Below are 22,510 nucleotides of genomic sequence, written 5' to 3' on the forward strand. Positions count from 1 at the left end.
GCCCGGGTTTCATCCCTGGTTGCTGGACTTAGGTCTCGCAAGCCACGTGGTGCAGCCAAAAATACCCCAACCCCCCAAAAAAACCAGAAGAGTACACCCCATGGAGTCGTAAGAAAGAGATTACATTTGTGGAAATCACGGCAAGTGCCTGTCACATTCTCAGTGCTTCATAAATGTTACCCGTTATCGTTAGAGTTTGATCCAGTTTTCAAAGGGGCCTGTCACCCAACCTAACCCCTTCCCATCAAAATTCAGAACTCTCACCAGAGAGAGACTGCAAGGTGATGCCACACGGAAGAACAGGAGAATACAGTTGGAAAGCCTGGGAGGTTTGGGGTGAGGGAAGATTGGAAGAAGTCCTGTAAGTGGGGATAGAGAAAGAGGCAGCTGGAAAGGAGACCCTAGGAAGAGAGATGGGCCAGCGGGTGGTAAGGAAGGGCAGGAGACTGAAGGTCTGGGTGCAAGTTAGCTCCGGGATGGAGCGGCTGGAGACTGTGGGGCTGGGGGGAGGAAGCTTCCTGATTCACCTGTGGTCTCAGATGCTCTGTGAAGTCCGAAATTCTCTATTCCTCAGAGGAGAGCCAAATACAGGTGCTGGGAATGGAATGAATAATAAAAATTAGAGCCTAAGAGCCACGTGCAAAGCTTGACCTTTACTGTTTGTCCTACCGTTTGCCCCACCATCTCTTTGACCTTGGAGTCTACCTACCTCAAGAGGCATGTGTATCATTTCTGTGGGTCCTGTCGGAGTTTCCAGGTCTAGCCACGGCAGCTGGAGACAACACGGCCAAAGGAGGCATTGGGAACAGCCTGTCAAAGGTCTGCCCCGCCAGCTAGTACTGCTTTCTTGGTTCCAAATATGCAAGGAGCAGATGTGGCCCCATGGAATTAGAGGCAAGAGCGCTGGCATGCTACCCTCGGGCTGCTCGGTCCTCCAACCTCCCCCGACGGTCAAACAAGTGGCCCTCGTTTATAAAAGCACAACACACACTGGATTTTAATGAGAAAATAATTGTATACTTGCATTGAATGCCTCACAATCACTATAAAACTGAAGCAGGATAGTAACATTGAAGTGGTAACATACACAGGAGAGCCAGATACAGAGTATTATTTTCAAACGCAGTATTGCTGCTTCGTGCCCCCTCCTCCAAAAAAGGAAAAAAAAAAGTCATTTGGGTAAAGAGGAACACAAAATCAAAATTGGCAGCTCACTCACTGAATGCTTAAAATTCAGGAAATTGGTTCTGTTACTACAACTGGATATAGTCACCATCTCTAAACACTTAGGCTATTTTTTTTTCAATACATAGTTTAATTACATCCATTCCTTAGTTGGAAAAAATGTTTAATTATTTGTCTTCTGAGACGAGTCAACACTGTCTTAGTGTTCCTTGTTATGCCTTGTGTGTGTGTGTGTGTGTGTGTGTGTGTGTTGTGTATATATGTGGGCACTGATCTATATACTGCTTATATGTCACTGTCTAGGGTGGGCAGCATGCATGGGTGTAAAGAGGCAAGGAAACTGCATGTGTCATGCACGTAGGACACAGCCCAGCCTCCTGCCACTGACAGACCCTGTTTCCATAATTTCTGGATGAGAAGGCCAAGGAATGTCAGTCATCAGTTCCAGAGGAAAGTGAACATCTATCAACACTGCGGAATGGAATACTTTCAGGAAAGCTTTTAACATCTACAGAATCTAAGCATCTGTTCAAGCTGAGATTAACAAGCTTGTGTGCTATCTGGGGGCAGGGATGAGCATCGGAGGCCGGGTTTTGGACAAGCCTCTTCTTCTCGATGGATTAGGCACGGATGACGTTCCGCCAGGGGTCTGCTGCATCTTCACAAAGTTAAAGGGGTTCATTTGGGATCCCAGAGCCTAGCACAGTGCTCTGTACAAAGCCATGGCCCAATGTTTCTTAAATGAGTAAAAAACTCAAGAGCACAGAGAAAACCTGGCTCTGCTAAGGGAACTTTAATTTACATTTTAACAGGATGATACGTGAGTGGAACAAGGAAATGGGCAGCAGTCATCAGAAGGCAGCAGAAGGGAACAAGCAAAGGATGGAGATGCAGGGGCCACAGTTAAACGGTTTTGTGACTGTGAGAGAGTCACGGAAACGCCGCCATTTGTTGCCTATCCAAAGTGCGAACCAAAGGATCCCGGCTCTATAACTCTACATAGTAAGTGTGTCTGGGTCAATCAACGGCAGTCAAAGACCAACTTATCTGCCTCTAAAGCGATTCCAGGAATTGTGTGGCCTCCTAAGCTTTCTTTTCAGCTGCCCATTCTCTTCTCAAATGTAGTTTTAAGGTGGGTACACAGTTTCCTTCAAAACAGAACCAAAAACTTCAGGGAAGTCCTGAGCACTGTTTCCTCTTGCAAAAGATGGGGAGTTCATCTGTATCAAGTCTTTGGTCACTACCAGATCCAGAGTTAGTCCAGAAATCATGAAGCATGTTTCACTTTTTGCGCAACCCACAGAACCGTTCTGTTCTCCAGGCATCCTAGCAGCTCCTGCATCCCTGGGCCACACGACGCTGCTGCCCCGACTGTTTTCATTCCCGTGCCTGTCTTGGGAACGCTGGAAATCCTCAGACAAAGCATCCTTCTTTCCTGGGTGCCCCCATATCACCTGTCAGGACTCCTCATCTCATTTTCCTGGGAATGTCTGTCTCCATGCCAGCCTCTCCCACCTGAAAATAAATTCCTAACGGCAGGGATCTTATTTGTTTCCTATCCCCAGCGTCCAGCACATTTTGTTGACTATTCCTTCAGAATGTTCAGGAGCACGAACCATATAAAGATGGCGCCAATTATCCATCTGTAGAATTTGGCTTCAAATTGCAAGTTCCCTTGGCAGCTCCAAAGGATCCTTGTAAGTTATCAGAGAGTTCCATTTTTTACTTTGTGTCTACCACTTGCTTACGAATAAACTTTCCCCTAACGTTGACACTAGTCTAATAAAAGAAGATAATGTGCATGGATCTACATACAAATCTGGTGGAACTGCTACTTGTCGGGACAACACATTAGCGCTTATGACATAAAGACATAAAAACAAAAATGAATTTTAGTGAGGTCTGACTTACTTATTGCTTTTTTAAAAACCACAGTTTTAAAACAAAGGGGACGGAAAAAAAGAAGGCTGGTCAGTTTTTTTCTCATGGCCAGAACTAAAAAATTTCTCATCCAGAAATTGAGGGCATTCAATGATTGAATACCCTTATCATATTGCTTTAAATGACAGAAAGAGTAGAGCTGGTGTCCTTTAGCGTATACTAAGCATGGATACAAAGCATGAGAATAAATATGGTACTTTCCTAAATGTCAAATTACAAAACTGCTCAAAACTTTGCCATTGTGACTCATGCAAATACCATGTTAGGTCAACTTAATATTACAAATACTGCATCAGCTCGGAGCCTCTATATCCTTTTCATAAAAAAGAAATTCTCACTCACTCCTGACGCTGGCAAACAGCTTTGGAGGAAATAAGTGAACACCCTTGTCCCATGATCATCCTGGAATTTTAATCCTCACACACACACATACACCCTTACTCATGAGCACACATGCGCTTTGCACACATACACAAAGGCATGTGTACACACACACGCACACGCACGCACGCACACCACCTTTAGGATTTGTAGCTGAACCTAAGCCTGCACTTAAGTTCCTATTCTATATTTTTCTCTGTATCATCCTGAAAAATACTGGTTGCTCAGAAAAAATAATCTCTCTAACTTCCTTACTTGCCCACTCTTTCCCCCTCCCTTCTTCTCTGTCTACCTTTCGTGAGCTTTCTTTACTGTCTCTTTCTGATTGATCCAAAGTATCATTCTTCCTACTCCCCTGAAGGTCCACTTTACATATAAAATATAGTTATAAACACCTCTTTATTTCTCAACGTCTACCTCTCTAAGGCAGTTCGCCCTTTTTTCAATTATTACCACTCTAAAAATACCCCTCCCCTCTTGAATCAAGCTGTTCAATGTGTATAGGTTTTATACATGGATATATTCCCCCATCCCATCATAAAAATAGTTGTTGCCCACTAAATATAGTTTTCATATAAAGAAACAGAATTGTGAAAATGTGTTCTCATAAACTGCAGCTCAGTCAATATCATAAGCAGACAAGATCCTAAAGCTAAAATAATCCATTTGGTTTGGCTTTCTCCCCCCTTCCTAAACCTCCTAATGCAGAACAGGTTGTGTTTGCAACATGAAGAAATGTTGTCTTCAAAATATGGACTGCGATCCTTAATTGCTCCCAATTCAAGACAATTAAATGGAATAGACATGGAACCATAGATGCCTCTTCTGGGCAAATAGAGAGAGAAGCATTATTTTATAGCTGCTGGAGTAAATGGGGTTAGTCCAACACCTCTGATGCTATGATGGGTGGAAACCGGTGCAGGTACAGGGAAATATCCTCTGCTGGGTGGATGGCACCAGCTCTGTGGCTTCTCCAAATGGCCACATTACCATTGTTTTCCTCATCACCCAGAGAGGCTAGTCTTGGTTCTGCCTGTAGCAACCATGTCAATTTGCTTGTCACTTCTTTGTCCTTTTGGATCAACTGTGGTCCAAACCCAGGGGATTCTTTGAGTTACAAAAAAAAAAAAAAATCCTTTCTCTTCTGACTCCCGGGAGTTCGTGTTTGATGGGTGGACTTCTTTTTTCACTTGATTTTTCATCATTGTACATTGCAACTTCTTCTGGTCTGCATAAGGATTGCCGAGTTTGTTTGCACTTTAATAAATATGCTATTAAAATGCTTTGATGTGTTGATTTCTTGGTTTCTTGGGAACCCAAGCACCAAAGAAGCTTCCTGGGTGGAAGGATGTTGACTATTCATTGTCCTCTTCCTCTTGGTTGGCATAGATCCCCGCCTCCCAGCGCAAGGCCAATGCGCTCTTTCTTCGATTAACCCGTGTGGCCTCAAGGACCTGAAGAGAGAGGGAAAAAAATTACGCAGAGTTCATGATTGTTCATTATGAACACAAACCAACTTCCCTGTTTCCTTCCTCCTTTCCCTCTCTCAACAGCATCTAATGAGGGGGAAAGTGGTAAAGCGTCTGGTACAGCTGGGAGGTAGGAGAGACGTGAAAGTAAAGGTGGCGGGGTGGGAGGTTCTGGGTAGCATTCACTTCAGAGCCAAAGTTCACTTTTGACCCATCGTTTTCAGTATAGAGAGATTGAATTTTCCTGAAATGTTCTGCAAGTTTCGTTGAACTAGACCTGACTCTGCACCAAGTTTTTAGATAACGAAGTGGATTGCTACATGCTATATAGATCAGTGCAATCTGATTTCAGTGATCTGTATCTGTAACATCCAATATGGCAGCCATGAGCCACACGTGGCTACTGAGCATTTGAAATATGCCTAGTGTGGCTGAGAAACTAAATATCTGATTTTAACTAATTTTAATTTCAATAGCCTCATGGAAATAGTGACTACCATACTGGACAGCACAGCTATGGACAGTCTTGGTCTCTTCATAAACAAGCAGACGGGAAAGTAATTCCAAACAACTGAACCAGTGTGAATTCATTCCACCAAGCTTTGTGGACCTACATAAGCTGTGATCATATTTGTGCCACAAAAATCTACATTGGTATAATTACGCTTGAAAGAAGAATTAAGTGAAAAGAAAAAGAGCTTCTCAGGCCACTAAAAAACGGAATCTGAGCATTTTGATGTGACTTCAGGGCCACAGGTGCTGGTAAAGGAAGTGAAAGGTGACAACATCAAGGACAAATAGGCTCACCACCATCGGGGTGAGGCCACCCTCCCTCCAGCTCCCCAGAAGAGTCTGTGGACCCCAGGGGGTATCCTTCGCCAGTCTGCTCCAGCTTGAGTTTGGTCCAGATGACATCCAGATGAATGACATTTAGGTTGCCAACGCAGGAGAAACGGCTCAATTTCATGATACTGCACCGAAAGGAAGCCCCTGCACGCCAACCAGTTAAATGACTGTGACGTTAGCTTAGGATGTGCAGTTTCTGAATTTAAGGTCTAGCAGAGCCAACACTAGTTGGTTATCCAACCAACAGGCGATGAAGTCTTTGCTTATTCTGAGAACAATCATTCTGGCAAGGGACAGAGATGCTGGCAACTCCAGAAAAGCAAGGAGAGGCAGGTTTACCGGCAGTGATGGGAGCCCAGACATAAGCAAATTCTGGTCAGATTAAAGGTCTGGGCAGGGAGCGGGCATCTCAACTTGCTTCTCTGCACCTCTGACAAATGCATGGACTTCCCAGAGCAGCAGTGTCTTTCCTCCAGGAAGGCTTCCCCAGTCCTCCTAGCAGGGACGGCTTTGACCGGATGTATAGGACACGACTCAATCATGTCTCCTGAAGGAATGTTCACCAGGAAGCACGTAAGCCATGCCCTAAAGTGTTGGTGTGTAAACATATCATGGTCACCTAGTCAACATCTAAGAATAACAAATCAGTAGGAGGAAAGCATGTTTCCAAGTCTGGTAGAGTTAAACAGTAGAATCTTCTGGTCAAGGCCTGGTAACATGGTACTGGAAGGCAGTAAGGAACTGGAATTGCAAGTCCTGAGCTTTGTTTCCAGCTCTGTGCCTGTCGTTCATGGCATCTTGAGTCTCAACTTCCTTTATCTGTAAAACGGACACAACACCTGCCCTATTTCACAGGCTCTCTCAGGAAGCAATGCAGCCTCTGAAGTCCAGGCAGGTCTCAGTTTAAATCCTAGTAACTATGTGACCTTGGGAAAGTTTATTACCCTGTGCCTCAGTTTCCTTATATGTAAAAAGAGAATAATAAAAACCATAGTACCGAGGTGTCTGAGGAATAAATGAGGCAAATAAATGAGGCAAAGAATCTACCAAAGTTTCCAGGGCATAGCAAATTCTTAAACAATAACTACGTATTTCTCTCATCATGTGAAAGGGCTTTATAAGCAATCAAGTGGTATTCAAACATAAGACGTTTTGACAAGGAGCTCTACATTGTGGTTTGCCTTGCAGACTGTACATACAAACTGAAAGGTTTACATAAGAGCTAAAAATAAATCTAAGATTCTGAAAAAAATAGTCCCCATCAATTTCAGATGTCCCTTGTCTTGTATTTGGGCCCTATTTTAATTCTCAATCATCCTGAAAATTTTAATTTACTCTGTTCTTTGGGAACCCATTTCAATCCATCTATCCATCCATCTTATAGCTATTTATTGGGTTCCTACCAAGTGTTGGGCACAGGGCTTCATGTTCAGGATAGAACAGTCTCTTCCCTCCTCCAACAGACCTTTTGAAGATTCAAAAAGCCAAGCCCTGGGCTTCCCTGGTGGCGCTGTGGTTGAGAGTCCGCCTGCAGATGCAGGGGACACGGGTTCGTGACCTGGTCCGGGAAGATCCCACATGCCGCGGAGCGGCTGGGCCCGTGAGCCATGGCTGCTGAGCCTGGGCATCCGGAGCCTGTGCTCTGCAACGGGAGAGGCCGCAGCAGTGAGAGGCCCACGTACCGCAAAAAAAAAAAGCCAAGCCCTTGGGGAAGGTATGTGAATGAGCATTTATTCCACAATTAATTCAGAGTACTGTGTGTGAGTGAGTGAGTGTATGTGTGTGTGTGTGTGTGTGTGTGAATAAAGGTCTAGCAAATCTAGAACTTTTGTTCTAGATTTCTACATATTAACTTTATTTCCTAAAGTCCATTCCTTTCCTTTCTGGGTTAAAAAAAGCACTTGCCTCTGGGGCTCCGGTAATAGTGAACACTTACATCACAGGTATCACGCATGAACCAGCTACGGGTTTTAATCCTCGCCTCTGTTCTATGGGATTCATACTATGAATTTCACATATGAAGAAGCTGAAGCACAGAGAGTTTTAAAATAATCTAACATCAGTTAGTAGGAGGAAGAGCTAACATTTGAACCCAGAACTCTGGGTGCAGAGTCGATGCTCTGGGCCAGCATGTTCCACGGCTGCTCAGTGGCTGGGGGGAGTATGGAGGAAGCAGCATCAGAAAGGGCAGTAAATACTCTCCATAAGAGTGGAGAGAGAAAACATAAAAAATAATAATAATACAAAGACCTGATTTAAGGTTTTATCGTTTTCACAAATTAAATCAGATTTAGGTCTGGTGGGAGAAAAAGAAAATCAATTCTCTTTGAACAATCCTCTAGTATTAATTTTTCTCTCCAGTGCTTAGGGAATTCAAGTGAATCACTTCAGTTTGAGCAGCAATCAACCTAGATAATTTTATTCTGGGATATAAAACAGAAGACAGATACGTTAAATAACATTTATATTAATATTTTATCCCTCATATCTTCCACTGAAGGCAGACAGAGCCTAGTCTTATCTTCCTTGGATGTATTTGACCAGATTTTCATCAATCTTACATTGACTCCAAGGGGATGTGGGCTCCTAGGGTCTAATTCTTAAACCAGCATTTCCTCACTGAGACCCACAATTAGACACTGAAGAAGGTCCATGTAATGGTATTTTCAATATTCATTTTACAGTTTGTGAAAAAAACCTACTAATAAGCATCAGCTCACGTCTACAGTTAACCATAATTATTTTGCTAAATATGGAGATGTGAAATATATACTGTGCTATAGGTAGCACAGCCAGTTTGAAGAGTAGTTTGCAATAGGTAGTGAATGTGAGGATGGGTAAGCCCTATAACCAGTACTTTTACCCCTAGATATATTTAGAGACTTTCTTCCATAGGTCACACAAAGAGCTGTGTAAAATAACATTCATTGACTCATTGTTTGTAATGGCAAAGAAAAGGTACAACCTACATTTCCATCACTAGAAGAATGAATAAATAGATATGTATTCATTCAATGGAATCCTATATACGGCAATTATAATGAGTGAACTAGAGCCATAAGTATCAACACGGACACATCTAAAAATGATGCAGACAGAATAAAGAGTACAGGATACTACAATATGATATATTTATATAAAGTTCTAAAACATGCAAAACCATTAGATATAATTTATGTACATAGACATACGTAGTACAAGGATAAAAACATGCATGGAAACAATCAACACCAAACTCCAGAAAAATTCCCTCTCAAGAGGGAAAGAAATGGGAGCTGGGAGAAGTAACAAGAGGGCTTGAATGGTATTTGCAATATTAATTTCTTTTTAAAATATTAAGCAAATATTATGAAATGATAAGAACGCACAAAGCTGACTAGGGGGCTTTATTATTTTACTTTGCCATATCCTTGACACATTGGCATGCCAGCTCCATGGCATCAGGGACACTGTTCAGGTGACTGCTGTCTTCTCAGAACCCAGAAAGTGCCTGATGTGTAGTGGGATCTCAATAAATTGTCAACAGGTTAATGAATAAATGATTCTCTACAATTCTGTATATTTACAATAATTCTTTTAAAATAAAAATAATACAATGCTCTAGAAATAAAAAATATAAAAGCCAGTATGCTTTCTCATAGCATATAAATAAGTCAATATATATGTGGAAAAGTAAAAAATATTGTGCTTTTTCATAGCACAGGTTTGTGAAATCTGTGTGAAGGGAAGTTGTAGGGGAAAGGTGGAGGCTTGGGGGAAATTCAATGCTTAAAGAAGCTTCCAAACCAAAAATACAGGTTTAAAGATGGAGTGGGGGGGAGAACTGCTTTGGTTCACAGTAGGAATAAGTTATCCCTAAAGTGATGGCATGGAGCTCTCTGGGTTTGTGTTAAGGTAAACAAAGGACTGATCCCAACCGACAGCCCAGTCCTCTTGAGCTGCATGGTTTTCTAACCAGACCAGAGTAGATTTGCTGTCAGCGGCTGAAGAAACAAACAAACAAAAATCCGAACAGCCCATTGGCCGTACCCTCTAGTGCAAACATCTTCCAGATCCATGAGCAAGACAGAATCTTCTCCAACCCAGAGCACAGCACAGCAAAGCACAGCCGCGTGTACCACTGTTGCATGGACGCTAACATTTCAAGGCAATCACCCCATTCAGAAAAGGCAGGGAGAAAACCCCATGAGGAAATGGCAAACCACGACAGCATGCACCTGGGTCAGGCATGCAAGAAGACCAAGACAAACAAGTGGAAAAGTACCTCGGAAGTCACCTTGCAAGACAGTAACTTAGAGGTGTACTGGCAGAGAGGGAAAAACCAGGGTTAGTACATGGCAGAGACACACTCACAAAACGCCCCCCAGCTGGGAACTGGCACCACGCCGGTGAGGGGGGGAGGGGACACAAGAGGGGAGGTAACATCAGGAGACCAGGACACACCCACACCAAGACTTGCTTCATCTGATATTCGTTTATTTAAAAGTCTGTATCTTTTGCAGCAAGTAGATACCCTATTATTCCTCCATGAAAATATCAGATAAGCCATACTTTGTTAATTCAAGATTTGTTGCTTCCATCTTCTGTGCTTTGAATTAACAAGATTCTTTCCCCCCGGGGTTGTATGCAACCAACTGCCCACGAGCAAGATCCTTAAGGGCATTCTGGATTTGTGAGAATCTATGGACAAACAGCCCTTCCCCTACCTGTAGGCGTCTCTGAACCCCAAAGTAGTCTCGTAGTCTGTTGTCCCATGAAAAGAAGGCCCTAACCACAGACAGGGGACGGTTTGGATGCGAGGTTTGCAGAGGCAGATTCTCTGGAGCTGATCTAAGGATGGCACTGCCAAGGGAGACCAAGCAGCCTCCCTCATCACGACCTTGCAGGTCCTAAATAAGTTCCTGAAAGTGGAGTGATTAAGTAGGAACTAAAAGGGTCCTTTAGTTCCTATAAAAGGAAACTAAAAGTCACTACAAGAAAAGCTCAGAGAAAAAATGTCCCGGCTGTGGGTAATGAGTTAGAAGGACTGACTCTGGACAGCCTCCTCCAGAATAGTGGTCATGACCTTGCATTTACACTCACGACTTTAGAGGCACTGATTGGTTTCTGGCATGGTGACCATGCCAAAGAGCCCACTGGACTGGATAGGAGGGATCGTATGTCTGTGATCACTGACTGCTTCTTAGGTACTGCACTTAAAAATCACAGCTCTGGAGCTTCCCTGGTGGCACAGTGGTCGAGAGTCCGCCTGCCGACGCAGGGGACATGGGTTCGTGCCCCGGTCCGGGAAGATCCCACATGCCGCGGAGCGGCTGGGCCCGTGAGCCGTGGCCACTGAGCCTGCGCGTCCGGAGCCTGTGCTCCGCAACGGGAGAGGCCACAACAGTGAGAGGCCCGCGTACCGCAAAAAAAAAAAAAAAAAAAAAAAAATCACAGCTCTGTAATGATCAGACAGATGACTGGGGGCTGATAAATGTGGAGTGCTCGTCTCCTTTGCACCTTCCCAGGGCATGTGTGAGAACCCGAGAGAGCTGGGGGCACAAAGCATCACTGATGTTGGCTGAGCTTCCCATACAGCCTGCGGTGGCGGGGGTGGGCACTGGAGCCAGACGGGCTTCCTCCATCCACCCAGTGAGAGTTTGGCTAGAACTCCCAAAGGGTGTCCTGGTCTAGAAGGAAGCGTGTGCCAGGAATTCTTGGAAAAGCAGTGACTGCCAGCCCCCAGCTTGGACTTAGCCCAGGAATCAAAGAGGACTTCTTTTATTCCAAGACAGGCAGGGAAGGCTGAACGCCCTCCCAGTAACTATTATGGGGGCAAAAGAGAAAGAAAGAGAACACAGGAAAAACCCACCTAGATTGTGTGCTAGGAGGAGGGATGGGGCTCAATGTCCAGGAGGCTGTAATCTGGACTCAGCCCAGCACCCCCTCGACTGAGAAAGGGAAAGCAAATCTACCAAACAAGTTCAAGAGCACCCCTGACTCAAGAACTCATTGTCTTCTGAGGCTCAGGTCAGACTGTGGGGGAGAACTGGCCAGAACAACAGTGGTGTCTCAGTATCCTTCCTTTGCAAGGTACCAAAAAGCCCTACAGGAAACTATGGTTCATCAGGCCATTATGAGCTACATGACTGAGCAGAGATGGCATCAGGCCCAGATAAGGGGACATTTCCACTTAAGATAACATTTCCAAATAAAAGAAACCTCCACTAAGAGCAGGACGGTTGCATCTGGGTGGGCAGCGTGTGTGTTGCACAAAAACACCAGGCTGGGGGATGGATGGGGTTGAAGCTCAGACCCCCGACTCCCCTCACCAACCGTGTAGCTGGTGCAGGACTGCATCCACACAGAGTTTTGAAAAACGGTGCCTTTTGCTAATTCTCACAAAGGCCCTGCATAGGCTGGAAAACAGCCCAGGGTAAGGCGTGTGGGTGGAGGTTAGCAATCCTCCTACCCCCAGGTTAGCCAAGGGGCCCCTTAAGAGGTGGAGCCTGGCTCAGCCTTGAGCATGGAGACACTCATCAGGGACCACACCATGCAGAACAAGGAAGCCAGCCCCGGCGGATGAAGACTGTCGCTACTCAAGGGTTATCTCAAGGCCTGAGCTGGGAACAAGGATGGCCGTTTGGGGGTAACCTTTTCAGAAAAGGGGCTTTTTCTGGTTCCTTGTCATTGACTTTGTCACCAACTGCAAAAGGAAGCGAAACATCCACAGGTGACTTCATACGACAGGTGACTTCATACGACTACTATAGTGACTCCTGGGCAGACATTCCCAGAGAGAGATTCATGATTTAATGTTCCATCTTCCATCATTCTCTGAGCCCTCACTGGGCTTCCAGCAGGAGAGAGGCCAGCTAAGAACATGAAAAAGACCACTAAATACTGCACGGTTGTCCCCACCCCACCCCCTGGCAGGGATCCGGTGAGCCAGAGGCCTCCCTCCTGTCCTGCAGGTGATATTTTATCAAATGGGAGAGTGGAAGGGCCCTGAACTGGGGACAGGACTCCAGACACCATCGCTGCTCTGGGGCGGAGGGATGCTGTACCTGTTCTGCTGGTGAGGATGAGGTTTTTTTCCCCAGATAGGTTAGTGAAAGCTACTCATGGAAACGGTGGGCACAGCTTCATTTGCCTTCCCTCTCTTTCTCTTTCTCTCCTTCACGCTCACTGACATCATTGTACCCAGTGCATCACTCTGCATGCATCCCAATTACCCCACTTTGTCTTTAAGTCTACCTTCTCCTTGGGAAGTACAGCAGATAAGAACGCTTCTCATTCAATTCAGAAAGAGCTTGTTGCTTCCTATGGGTGAACAGGTGGTTAGGTCCTGATCACGCGTGAGGGACTCATAAATGCTGCCCACTGACTTTTTGGAAGGAATATTGGCAGGTGGAAGTGCCGGGTGACACGGGACCCAGGTGAGCCAAGTGAGGTTCATAGAGGGTGGAGGATCTAAGAAGCCACGGCTTGCCCTGGGGACAGTCTACGTGGATGAAGCCAGGAGAGCAGAACTACCAACCTCTGGAGCAGGGAAGCCAGTTACAACACAACTCAAGCTTCAAGCCATCCAGCTGCCCGCTATGACTATCCTTCTGGTATGAGAGACCATTAAAGAAGGGGCCACAGATCAACTAGGAAAAGAGATGAACTCCAACATATTCTCCAGTGATGGATGACGACACAACAGAAAGATCCCCTGAATCAAAAGAACTAAGACAGGTTAACAGGCGGCTCTGAAATGAAGTCTTACTGATGAGCATATATTTGCTTTAGATATATATGGGGGGGGGGTGTGTTTTCCAGATTTGGGTCTCTTAAAAGAGGATACAGTGGGTTGGATAGAATTTTTTTTTCTGTTCCTAAGAATTTTCAACAGCAACAAACTTGGTTCTCTTATAATATCAACAACAGTGCAAAACACTTGGCCTTGAATTTGAGATCTGGGGATATTAACAGCTTGATTAGTTAGCAGGTTTCTTTCTTACCCGAAATGTTAATTTACTTGAGAAAAATAGAGACAGGAGGCTATCACTTCACTGTGTAAGTGAAGGGCAATCAGTATGTTAAAAGGCTGATTCCAGGGCTACCCTGGTGGCGCAGTGGTTGAGAGTCCGCCTGCAGATGCAGGGGACGCGGGTTCGTGCCCCGGTCCGGGAAGATCCCACATGCCGCGGAGCAGCTGGGCCCGTGAGCCATGGCCGCTGAGCCTGCGCGTCTGGAGCCTGTGCTCCGCAACGGGAAAGGCCACAACAGTGAGAGGCCTGCGTACCAAAAAAAAAAAGGCTGATTCTAAGCAGCTTCCTTCATGAAAAGGGAAAATCCAACCTGATTGACATTCATCAGGTGGCTGCCTGAGTGTTAGTGTGTCAGCCTCTGCCTATAAAATGAGTAACTTCACTTCTGGGTATGGTGTTTTCCCCTAACACCTGCACTTCAACACAAAAGGCATGCACAAGAGATACAGAGAGCGTGCTTCCAAATCACTCAGCTGGGTCACAGGCAAGTGGTCCATTGGTTCTTCCCCATCTACACATCCCAGCTAACTTCCACCAAAGCTGCTGATGTATGGTGTGGAATCATTGAAGAAAAGCCCCTTATAGCCCTAAGCTTCAAGGTGGTCACAGACTCCAGAAAATACCTTAAAAGGGCTGAAAAGAAGAGCCAGATAAAGTGACTTCGTGGACAGAAAAGGTCCTACAGGCTCAGAGAAGGAGCCCCGGCAGTTGAAACCCGAGCAGCAGCCATCAAGGGCCAGGCCCATCCCACTGTACAATACAGGGAAAAGCCCAGAAATATGCCAGCCCAACAGAGGAGCTGGGCCAGTATTCCAAGCAATTTAGGCCTCAAACCCAAGTGAGAGGAGACTGAGACACACCAAGTGGGTCATTCAGCTGCCACAGGCGTGTTTGCTTGCTTTCTTTACCACTAAGTGTTCAGTATCTGGCTTCAACTCCAGAAAACCTTTAACTCAGCCAACTTGGATACGAGAGGCAGTGAACCAGCATGGAATTCCTACTGTGCGCCCCATCGCATTCAAGTTTAAGGTGACCAAGTAATTTAGCATCCAAACTGGGGCACTTTTAAGAGGGAAAGGAGATGATGCTATGAATAATTACTCCAGGACAACAGGCATAAACCAGGACTGTCCTGGGTCAACTGGGGAGTATCCTCAACCGAACCAAGCTATTTGGGGGGAGGAGGCAGTTACCTCAATAAATGCTAATGGATTCCAAGGAGGTTGGCACGGACCCCTGAGGCTGATCCCCAGGCTCCTGGCTGTGCAGGCTGTGGACAGCACTGGCTCTTAAGCCGCTTACTGGAGAAAGAAACCGCAGAGTAGACGACTTCCTTTGTGGTTGGCGGGAATGTCACGTGCAAAGTTCTCGGGGTTGAGGGTAGCAGGGTAACTATGTGGTTTTTAACTGTCATTTTAAGTGGCTCTCTCCTGCCAGACTGTACACACCGGCTTGGTAACAGCCCAAAACATACTGTCTTCTGAGCACTGTGTACCATTTATAGGGATCGCCCAGAGCAGACACTGAAGGAATAGCATCGTCATAGTTCTCTAGAGAAATAACATCTCTACAGAACAGGCGAGCGATGGCTGAGATCAGCTCCCCGGTGCCTGCGGGTGATTTCAGGGAGCTTGTGTCCTTCCTCCCGCATTGCCCCTGCGCGGTGTCTTTCTACACACACACCCCACACCTCACGCACTAGCCGTACCAGTAGACTCAAACTAGAACTTGGCAGCCAAAAGACCCACTCTTTGCATGATCAAAGTTTTTGAGAACAAGGCAAAACCCCCAACCCAACTGCAGGCATGTTAAACCACACATTTGAAAATTGGTGCTGGAACCACGGTGCTGGCCAGACAACCGCACACACATCCGTGCCTGAACCGGAGTACCGTACGCCGTACTGAAAGTCACCCTTGGACACGGGAAAGAGGAAAGGAGGCGAAACTTACACTACTATCATCCATTCTCTCGCGCCTTTTAGATTTGTGTGTCTCATAGTCTTCCATGAGGGTCTGCATCAGATTCTTGGGCCGCTGTGATCCGGCAGCCTCTTCGGGGGCTAAGTCAGGCTGCAAGCTGGGACCTTCAGGTGTGGGGGATGGAGGAGGTTGGACTTTCTCTATTTTCCCTGAAACAACATGAAGAGAACACCCTTTCTAAGCTTGTCTGGTCACGACTGCTTTTGAAAAGAAGAGAAGAACACTGGCAAAAAAAGCAACCTCTGACATACTGAGTGGTACCAGAATGATGGTTAAGTGCAGGTCATTTTATTACAGGGATCAACGTGCTTAAGGATTAATGTCACAAACCCATCCAACGAAGACCTCAAGGAAACCGGTTTTAAAGTCAGTCAGACCAAAGAGGGCTCTCAGGCACTTTGCAGATATATGCCAGACAGACAGACAGACAGACAGACAGATGCTGGCTCCAGTCGTTTTGGGGACAAGTATTCTATCACAGATCATACAATCAGACTGTCAGAGGTGGCGGTGCCTTTGAACCTTAAAGACCCATTTCTTACAGATAAGGAAAACTTAGGCTCGACAAAGGGAAGGCTGTGTTGGGCTACCAGAAGCTGGCGATGGTATCCAGGTCTCCCGGTCTCCTTCCCTCTTTCTTCTCTATCAAAGGTCACCAATGGTCAGATGACCAGCCTGGGTTTTTTGTATGGACAACACATGTTGTAAAACCTCTGAACGAGAACTAAGCTGTTCTTCCCAGGTCATTCCAGTCTTACACTGGCCAGCTTCATTCTTTACCTTACCTGCCACGGTCCTGAAAGCACTTAGGTTTGAGATCCCGGATCTTAAGGAATGAATGCCAACAACAGCAGCTTCAGTGTTGTAGAAAAGGGGTGCGTCAGACTTGGGAAAGGTGAGGTTTTAATTTTTGAGATGCCATACAGGTATTCTCAGCATGAGAAGATTGGGTCCACAGTCATCCACAGTGGTGTGGTGATGCCAGGCACTGTCACTAAGACCGCCTGCATCCCACCTTCTTGGGAAATGCCTTCTGGCCAATGAAGGAGTGGGTTATATTGCCAGAGCTCCAAACGCACCTCTGAGAAGTACCTTCAGGTGCAACAGTCATGATTTTTCCAACTATGCCCCTTATGGGAGACACAGCTAGGGTCTGCAAACAAGGAATGTGGAGGAAACACACAAAATAAATGGATATTTCAAGCACAAAAGTTCAGAAACCACCAGGGGAGGGTAAAGACCCATTTGACCTCCTCCAGACCCAAGATGAAGACAGCTCATCTTTCTTTGCCTCACTCCCCCCAAGACTGCCTGATGGAGCTGGAATCACAAGTGAAGCCTGGGGTCCATGTCTCTGTGTGGGTGGCTATAGGACTTTACTGGACATAGGTCCTTTGATGGGAGTTGGGAAGCCCCCCGGAGTTCAGGAAGCCCGAGTTTTAATTTCTGCTCTTCCATGAACCAGCCATGAGGTTGGCTGTAGACAATCATGTAATGTTCCCCCTTTAATCTTGAGCTGATCACTTAAGTTCTCCAAGTTTCAACTTCCCTAGCTAGAAAATGAGAATTTGGGGAGAAGTTGTCTTGGAAGTCCATTCTAACTCAAACATTTTGCTATTCTATCAAATACATTTGGCAAGAAGATCAACCTTTATTGATTAAAAAAAAAAAAAGTATATGGCCAGCACATTTGGCAGTTAGGTGGGGAAGTGGTTTTTAATACACAGACACTCCATCTGTAGACCCACCATTACATTAGTGAACTTAGTGAAACTCATTGCTTTGACCTCAATTACCCAGATCATCGATAAAAAGTCTTTTGATATTAACAGTAAGGTTACAAATATTTTAAGGTCTTCAATCTTCAAATTCTCTAGAAACGGTTTCTATTTTTTATTATGGAAATCAGGGAATGCTATCATGACACCTATGGACCCATCAACTATATTAAACATTCATCAAGATTTTACCACCCTTGCTCCATCTGTCCTGCCTGCCTGCCTTCCTCCCAGCCTCCTGTACTAAAATATTTAAAGCAATCTCAGACCTCAGGCAATATTACCCCTGAATACGTAGTGTGTATCTCTAAAAGTTCTGATTGACTTTTATTTTTAACTTTTATTTATTTATTTATTGGTTGCGTTGGGTCTTCATTGCTGTACATGGGCTTTCTCTAGTTGTGGTGAGCGGGGATTACTCTTCGCTGAGGTGTGCTTGGGCTTCTCGTTGCGGAACAGGGGCTCTAGAGCGCAGGCTCAGTAGCTGTGGCGCACAGGCTGAGTTGCTCTGCGGCATGTGGGATCTTCCCAGACCAGGGCTCGAACCTGTGTCCCCTGCATTGGCAGGTGAATTCTTAACCACTGTGCCACCAGGGAAGTCCCTGATTGACTTTTAAAATGAAGCTTTGAGAAACAATACAGCCCAGTGGTGAGCATGCAGTTCTAGAGCCAGCCTGCTTGGGTTTGAGCTCATTAGTTAGCAGCCAGATACCCTTAGGGCAAGTTACTTGCTTTTTTTTTTTTTTTTGAAGTTTTTCTATCTCAGTTTCCTAATCTGTAAAATTGGTATGTTGATAGAAGTACCTACCTCATACGGTTGGTACAAGAACTAAATTAATATTTATAAAGTTAATATTTAGAATGGCAAGCATCCAATGAGTCTAGTTAGTATTTCTTTGGAATCTCAAAGAATAATATGTCTACGGAGTAAGAACAAGCAATTTCATGGGAAATTCTGCATAAAAATTTCACAACTCTTCTAAAACTAGAAATAGATACCACATGACCAGGTTGGTCACTTTCTAATTGACCTCTCAAGTGTCCAAATCATCTCTCACCAGCCAATCCTCCAGCATTAAACTTCTAGAAAGCATAGTACATATTCACTGCCTCTAACTTCACCCTTTCACATATACCACCCCTGCCTCATAATACTTTGTTTATACTTCTGGGAAAGCCTTTTTCACATACTGACTGTATCGATCTGGTTGTTTAAGCTTTTCTTCTCAATAAAGCTGTAAAGTCACCTGAAGATAGGGACCATTTCAATCGGCTATGAATCCCCCTAACTCACTCCGAGAGGAGGACCTTGTCTGTCCCGGTCAATGCTGAATCCCACAAGGCAGGAGTTCAGGCTGTTGAATGAATCAGCAAGTCCATTATGAAATATACAGAGCAGCCACTCATTAAATGCTTGTGGACTGGGACAGAATTCCCAGTACAGAATCTGAGGAAAGTGTTTAAATGTCTTCACCAAAGCACATGAAACAAAACAATCTTGGTCTACAGAACCACAGATGCGATGGCTTTGGAGTAATAACAAACACATTTATATGGCATTTCATTGATAGGCTTCATGTCATTTGATCCTTACAACCACCCTAGGATGTAGTCAGGGTGAATGTCATGACATCTCTGAACAATTTAGACCATGGAGGCTCAGATGCTTAACATCAATCCAAATTACATTAGTAACAATCAGAGTCAGGTCTGGAACCCAAATTGTGTTGACTGTTGCTAAATTATATAATTGGGTGTGTGCTGAAAGAGAATCGTAAAGAGGGTGAAAAGTTACTATAAAGAAGTGGACATTTCCCGCTCATTTCTTAGTATGCCATTAAAATGAAACCCATCCCCGGAGCAAGTTTTGCCGGTTACAGCCACTAGAGGTCACATGAGTAACAGGAACCAAAGACTAGCTTAGCGGGTCTGGAGCAGTGTCTTCCAAAGAGAAGGTGGCTGAGAGGTCTTGGAGAGAACAGAGGGGTTCAGATAACCAAGGCCACATCAGAGCCTCAGGAGAAGCTGTCACAGGTCTCCAGAGAAAGGGAGCCCCAACCCCGGACTTCTGGGCTGGTTGACATCTGGGGAAGTCGGCTTGGCTGGGCTTCTCTACCGTGATCTCCAAGCACCCTGCCTCCAGTACGGTTCCAACCATGACTGGAATTCTCACGCAATCTTAGGAACCACACAGGCCATCAAAAAGCTGGAGAGGGACCTAGCTTGCAGCCTAATCAAGTTTTCCCTTTGATTAGGATGGTGAAAAAACTTCTCGTGCTCTTCCATCAGTAATAGACACTGCAGACACCACCACTGTTTGGGCCATGGGGATCATGACATAAATGTGATGCAAAGCTTGGGAAGTCTGTCTCATCTTTTATGGCCTTGGAAAGCACTTTGAAGTTCCTTGGCCCTGAGGACAAATCTCATTAGAATCCCCAAACAATGATGGTTATCTTTGGTGTTCATTAGCGTGCAGCCAGCACTTCCCCAGTACCCCCAGGTCCCATTCCCACTTGTCCCATCAAAACTTGTTCTCATATAAGTCTATTCACCTGGTGAATGACTGAATAGCTGACGGTAGCTGAAAATGGCCTCTATTTTCAATGATAAACATCCTGCTATCTAGTTTCTCACCTGGGCTGAACACTCTACAAAATAGCTCTCTTGAAGGATCCCAGAAACAACATGAACAGTCAGTGTCATGCAGACCTCAAGGCAGACCTGTGGTGGTCTTGGCCAAGGCCTGGTCCCTGACATTTACAGAGCAGGGAGCAGGGGCAACATGAGCTTAACTGACATAGGAACCAACAGAAGAAAGCTAGACTGGAATTCAAAGTGGACGGTAGAAAACATACTCGAGTTTACTTCATACATATGATTTTGTCCAAACTATTCCATCTAGAGTAATTTTAGACTTAAGCATTTAAAGATGTTTGAGGATAAGCAGCTTCACTTGGCTGGGATGATTCCAAAGCCATGTTTCTAAAATCACATCCTATTACCTTAGCTTTGTAAGAATACTACTCAATACTGCAAACGGTCAAAAGGTCATTGGTCAAATAAGTTTGAGAAACACTCGACTAAAGAAAGCTTTAACGATAAAACGAGATAGATTTCCTTACCAGGGGACTTCTCTAAGGTTTTAGTGCTAATATGATTGTGAATCTCTAGTTTAGGAATGGGGGTGCAGCGTTTCTCAAATTTATTTAACCACAGAACCTCATTTCATAGAATCCCTATTAATATCTTGAGGAAAACAATTTGGAAAATACTATTCTCTAGTGTATACTAGTTAACCACTAACTACTAACTTATGGGCACAAGTTCAACTAATAAGTATGGGCACAAAGCTTATGTACAAGAACTTTCACCATTGTTCGTTTGTTTGCTTATAATTACATATGTGGAAACAACAAAGGCATCTGACTATAAGAGAATGGTCAAATTAGTTGTGGCTTATTCAGATGATGGAGTATTATTTAGCCATTATAAGTCATGTTTTAGTCTCTCAAATTTAGAGGAATAGTTATGGACATGGGAAAATATTCAAAATACATTAAGAGAAAAAGCAGGTTACAAAAGCAGAAATACTGCAGGGGTTTAGGAGTGCAGGCTCCGGAGTTGGACTGCTTGGGTTCAAATCCTAACTCACTACTTATTAGCTGTGTAAAAGAAAACAAAAGTGCACACATGACACGTGGTAAAACTTAGTCAGGATAAGATGAACAGTCTTGTGGTTGGCAGAATAATGGCTTCCACAAAGATGTCCAAACCCTAATCCCCCAAACCTGTGAATATTTACCTTACATGGCAAAAGGACTTTGCGGGTATGATTAAGTTAAAGACTGTGAGATGGGAACACTATCCAAGATTATCCAGTTGGGTTTGGTGTAATCACAAGGGTCCTCATAAAAGAGATGCAGAAGGGTCAGAGAGAGAGAGAGAGAGAGAGAGAGAGAGAGAGAGAGAGATTTGAAGATAACTTGGTGTAATCACAAGGGTCCTCATAAAAGAGATGCAGGAGGGTCAGAGAGAGAGAGAGAGAGAGAGAGAAAGAGAGAGAGAGAGATTTGAAGATACTATACTGTTGGCTTTGGATATGGAGGAAGGGGCCACAAGCCAAGGAACGTAGATGGCCTCTAGAACTGGAAAAGGGAGGGAAATGGATTCTCCCCAAGAGCCTCTAGAAGAAACACAGCCCTGCCAAGATCTTGATTTTAGCACAGAACGACACTATTTTAGTCTGTTTGAACTGTCATAACAAAATACCATGGATTGGGTGGCTTAAAAAACAGAAATTATTTTCTCACACTTCTGGAGGCTGGAAGTGTCAGATCAGCATGGGTACCAGCATGGTCAGGTTCTGGTGAGAGCTTTCTTCCTATCATGCAGATGGCTACCTTCCAGCTGTGTCCACACATCACAGAGAGAGAATGAGGTCTCTGGTGCCTTTTCTTATAAGGGCACTAATCCCATCATGAGGGCCCCACTCTCATGACCTCATCTAACCCTTACTATCTCCCAAAGGCCTCATCTCCAAATACCATCACATTGGGGGTTAGGCGTTCAACAACATACTGAATTTGGGAGGGGACACAATTCAGTCCATAGCTGACACATTTCAGATTTCTGACCTCAAGAACTATAAGATAATAAATTTGTGTTGTTTTGAGCCACTATATTTGTGGTGATTTGTTACAGCAGCAATATGAAACTAATAGACATGTAGACCCAATGTTATCTTCCAGGCACATGTGTGCATGAGAAAAACTAGGCAGGGAGTAGTTAGGATTATGAATCACTTTGCCTTTTATCTTTATTCTTTACTTTCCAAGTTTTTTTTCTACAATAAGCATGAATTAATTTTAAATTATAAAACAAACCAGAATTTTTTTCTTTTAAGTATTACC

The 22,510-nt window shown here is 44.6% G+C and overlaps 1 protein-coding gene across 3 annotated transcripts in view; it reads right to left on the minus strand.

The window, feature by feature from the left end:
* Positions 1-995: 995 nt before the first annotated feature.
* Positions 996-22,510, minus strand: part of PALM2AKAP2 (PALM2 and AKAP2 fusion) — a 348,936-nt gene continuing 327,421 nt past the window's right edge. For all 3 annotated transcript variants that reach the window (XM_024757285.1, XM_024757286.1, XM_024757287.1), the window contains 2 exons: positions 15,790-15,968; positions 996-4,961 (listed from right to left, as the gene is read on the minus strand). In XM_024757285.1, the coding sequence (XP_024613053.1) occupies positions 4,863-4,961; positions 15,790-15,968 (278 nt within the window). In that variant the 3' untranslated portion in view covers positions 996-4,862. The remainder of the gene's footprint in view (positions 4,962-15,789; positions 15,969-22,510) is intronic.

This window comes from Neophocaena asiaeorientalis, unplaced genomic scaffold, assembly GCF_003031525.2.
Source record: "Neophocaena asiaeorientalis asiaeorientalis breed wild unplaced genomic scaffold, Neophocaena_asiaeorientalis_V1.1 scaffold432, whole genome shotgun sequence".
In the NCBI taxonomy this organism is placed as follows: domain Eukaryota; kingdom Metazoa; phylum Chordata; class Mammalia; order Artiodactyla; family Phocoenidae; genus Neophocaena; species Neophocaena asiaeorientalis.